Consider the following 3,598-nt stretch of genomic DNA (forward strand, 5'->3'; position numbering starts at 1 on the left):
TTTTTTTTTTTACAAAAAAGGCCACTAGGACTGTAAAAATATCTAATGAAAATTCTAAAGATTGATTAATTTTTGAAAATTGTTAAAAATATATTTTTTAATGATTATGATTTATATAATAAAATAATTATAATAAGCCTATTTTCAGATTGCAAGCATTTTGAATCTTGACAAACAGCATATAGTTACAGCACTATTAGCCATAATATCAGTGAGGGATTGTGGAATAAAACGTGTTGCAGGTTGGTTGCTGAGTGGAGGTTGTCCAGAGGTGTTGAGGAACAGACTCAGGCGTTTCTCGAGGGCTTTAATGAGGTCTTGCCGCAGCAGTACCTGCAATACTTTGATGCCAAAGAGCTGGAGGTACAAACTACACTTCATAACATTCAAAGGCTTTTTCTGTACAAATGCATCTCTGAGCTCCAAATGTCACAAGACATTTTCAGCTATATTTTGTGTCTGCTGTTAATATCAGGTGTAAATGAGGCCATAGACACAATGTGTTTTGTCTGCTCTGAATGTGTAATTGTGCTGTAGGTGATGCTGTGTGGGATGCAGGAGATCGATCTGGGCGACTGGCAGAGGAGCACCATCTACAGACACTACGCTCGCAGCAGCAAACAGATCGTCTGGTTTTGGCAGGTTAGGCTGTTAATCTCACACTTCAACATCAGACCACTGGTTAAATTAAACCCAGATGTTCATAGATGTGGAGATCCTGTCATATTGGTATTGGTGATGCATCAGCTTTTGTCTGTCTGTGTTCAGTTTGTGAAGGAGATCGACAATGAGAAGCGAATGCGTCTGCTGCAGTTTGTGACCGGCACGTGCCGACTTCCTGTCGGGGGATTCGCTGACCTTATGGGTAAGAGTCATGCTAAATCATCGGTAATATATATTAAAATGACTGTAATCTAGTATCTTTCTGTTTTGATCCAGGTTATTATATATATGTGACCCTGAAGCACAAAAGCAGTCTTAAGTCACTGGGGTATATTTGTAGCAATAGCCAACAATACATTGTATGGGACAAAATTATCCATTTTTCTTTCATGCCAAAAATCATTAAGATATTAAGTAAAGATCATGTTCCATGAAGATATTTTGTACATTTCCTACCGTAAATATATCAAAACTTAATTTTTGATTAGTAATATGCATTGCTAAGAACTTCATTTGGACAACTTTAAAGATGATTTTCTCAATATTTAGATTTTTCAAATATTGTCCTATTCTAACAAACCATACATCAATGGAAAGATTATTTATTCAGATGATGTATAAATCTCAATTTCGAGAAATTGACCCTTATGACTGGTTTTGTGACCAGGGTCACATATATATATATAAACCAAAACCATACAAAAGCATTTTTGTTACTTGGAAAAAAAAAAGGTTAATTTAAAAAAAACATGTTTTTTTCCCATCTAATTGGCAAGGAACTAAAATACTAAAATATTTACTAAAATAACCAAAACTAAAATAATGAAAATATGTAGACCTATAAAATATGTCTAAAATATGTAGGCATGTAAAACAAACAAAAATAATAATAAAAAAGGCAAAAACAACCAACTAAATTACTAAACCCTGAACTAAAAATAAAAATGGAAAATATAAAAAATAAAAAGTAATTGAAGATATTAATAAAAAAACTAATTCTGTCTCTGATATTTAACTCCACCCCGGTTTCACAGACAAGACTTAAGCCTAGTCCCTGACTAAAGTGTAAGTCTGAGCTGTTTCAGCTGAAAGAAACTTGCACTGTTTGATCTTGAAATACCAATATCAGTGTTGTTTTGTCTCAAGTTGCACACCAGTAATGTTTTTTTAAGTCATGTTTATAAAAATTACTTTAAAATCCTACTTGAACTGTGGCCTAGTCCTGGCTTAAGCTAAGCCCAGTCTGTGAAACCGGGCAAACATGTTTGATGGAAAGTAAAGAATTAATTAATTCATAACAATGTTAAATCAACATAAAATAAACTTACTAGAAAATGATAACATATTTTGTTTACCTGCATGTCATGTAACCAATAATTAACATCATCAAACCTTGAACGTGTTAAGAGTGTTTTTAAATGTTTTTGAAATTTGAACTTAAAATCTTTGGGCAACTTCAAGTAGATATGTACAACTAGGTATTCAAACTTCATCACAATGAAATAGTATCTTCCCTTTACTACTGCATGTATGGAAGCAGTAAACACTCACATAGCTGAATGCCTGCACAGCCTATTGGTTTAAATGCAATGCCAGTCCTTTCTCTTGCACTTCAAAGAATATGTTTTTGATCAGAAGGTATGTTGTGATTTCTGTAGGGAGCAATGGGCCGCAAAAGTTCTGTATTGAGAAAGTGGGAAAAGAAAACTGGCTGCCAAGGAGCCACACATGGTAAGATCAGAAATCATATTTGATTATCATACTGTAACTGTACTCACTCACTAAAGGCCTGTTCACACCGACAGTAATAAGAATTAAGCTTATATGTATATAGTATATGGAAATTGTATTGTGCATTAAAGCAGATATGACCTGTTGTGGCAGATGGTTTTGCGTCAATGAACAAAAATGACCAGTGTGCAATTCATTCACTTCTGCAGACCTCCTTAAAATGAAGATGAAATCATTTACGGTCTTCAAGCTAAAAACATAACGTTCTTCTAGTCAGTGAGACTGCCCTGCAGCATCTGAATGAAATCCTGCGTTTCTTACTAATTTTGGATGCTGTTTAGCTCCAGCAGGTCTCAGCTTTCTCACAAGATATGATGCACTCCGTAGCGTTTTTGCTTTAGACAACCATTTGTGCAATGAAAAAGTCTTGTATTCTCCCTTAATCAACTGAAAAACACCACAAACACGATTCCTTTCTTCCTCTAAACCAGATTACAACCATTTGTTCAATTCTCAGCCCATTTTCACATGTGGGTCAAAGACGAAAAAGGGTTTAAGCGTAAAAACAATAAGTGTAATACTGCTTTAAATTGTTGTTGTTTTTCCCCCCCAAAAATTAAAAAGTAACATTTATTTGCAATTTTGTTTTTGTTTTTCCGAGCAAAAAATAAATATCATACATTCTTCCCTGATTTACAGAAGAGACCCACTAAAATGTCATTCAATCTGGTCAGGCATATTTACAACAAAAGTCAATTTATGACATATTAAAAGACTAATTACTTTCACCCCAAATAATAATTAGTTGTAATTTTACATTTTTAAAATTTGCCACTATGCTAGGTTTTTGCCCATTTGTCAGTAAGAATTTTTACTCATTTAAAACACAATAAAATTTAATATGCTCCCTTATTCTTTTATATATTTTAATATGTACAAGTCAGAATAAGCATGTTGTTTGAATTTCTACATAAATATTGTGTTACACTGAATGACAATGTAACATTATTTCAACCAAATTTTAACATTTTATTCTCCAAAAACTTAAAAGTAGACACTTTACTTACATTCAGTGTGCTTTCTATGGACATAAAATCACTTTTGTCAATTTCTTTTGATGCGGACATCTTAACGTCTTTGACCCATGTATATATACACACACACACACGCACACACACACACACACACACACACACACACACTT

General features: G+C 33.5%; 1 protein-coding gene across 8 annotated transcripts in view; it reads left to right on the forward strand.

Moving 5' to 3' along the window:
- The window catches only part of LOC107666068 (E3 ubiquitin-protein ligase Itchy-like), a 28,511-nt gene that overhangs the window by 22,668 nt on the left and 2,245 nt on the right, over positions 1-3,598 (forward strand). For all 8 annotated transcript variants that reach the window (XM_016457159.1, XM_016457158.1, XM_016457163.1 and 5 more), the window contains 4 exons: positions 243-363; positions 538-642; positions 769-865; positions 2,322-2,394. In XM_016457159.1, coding sequence (XP_016312645.1) covers positions 243-363; positions 538-642; positions 769-865; positions 2,322-2,394 — 396 coding nt within the window. The remainder of the gene's footprint in view (positions 1-242; positions 364-537; positions 643-768; positions 866-2,321; positions 2,395-3,598) is intronic.

This window comes from Sinocyclocheilus anshuiensis, unplaced genomic scaffold (assembly GCF_001515605.1).
Source record: "Sinocyclocheilus anshuiensis isolate Anshui unplaced genomic scaffold, SAMN03320099.WGS_v1.1 scaffold447, whole genome shotgun sequence".
Lineage (NCBI taxonomy): Eukaryota > Metazoa > Chordata > Actinopteri > Cypriniformes > Cyprinidae > Sinocyclocheilus > Sinocyclocheilus anshuiensis.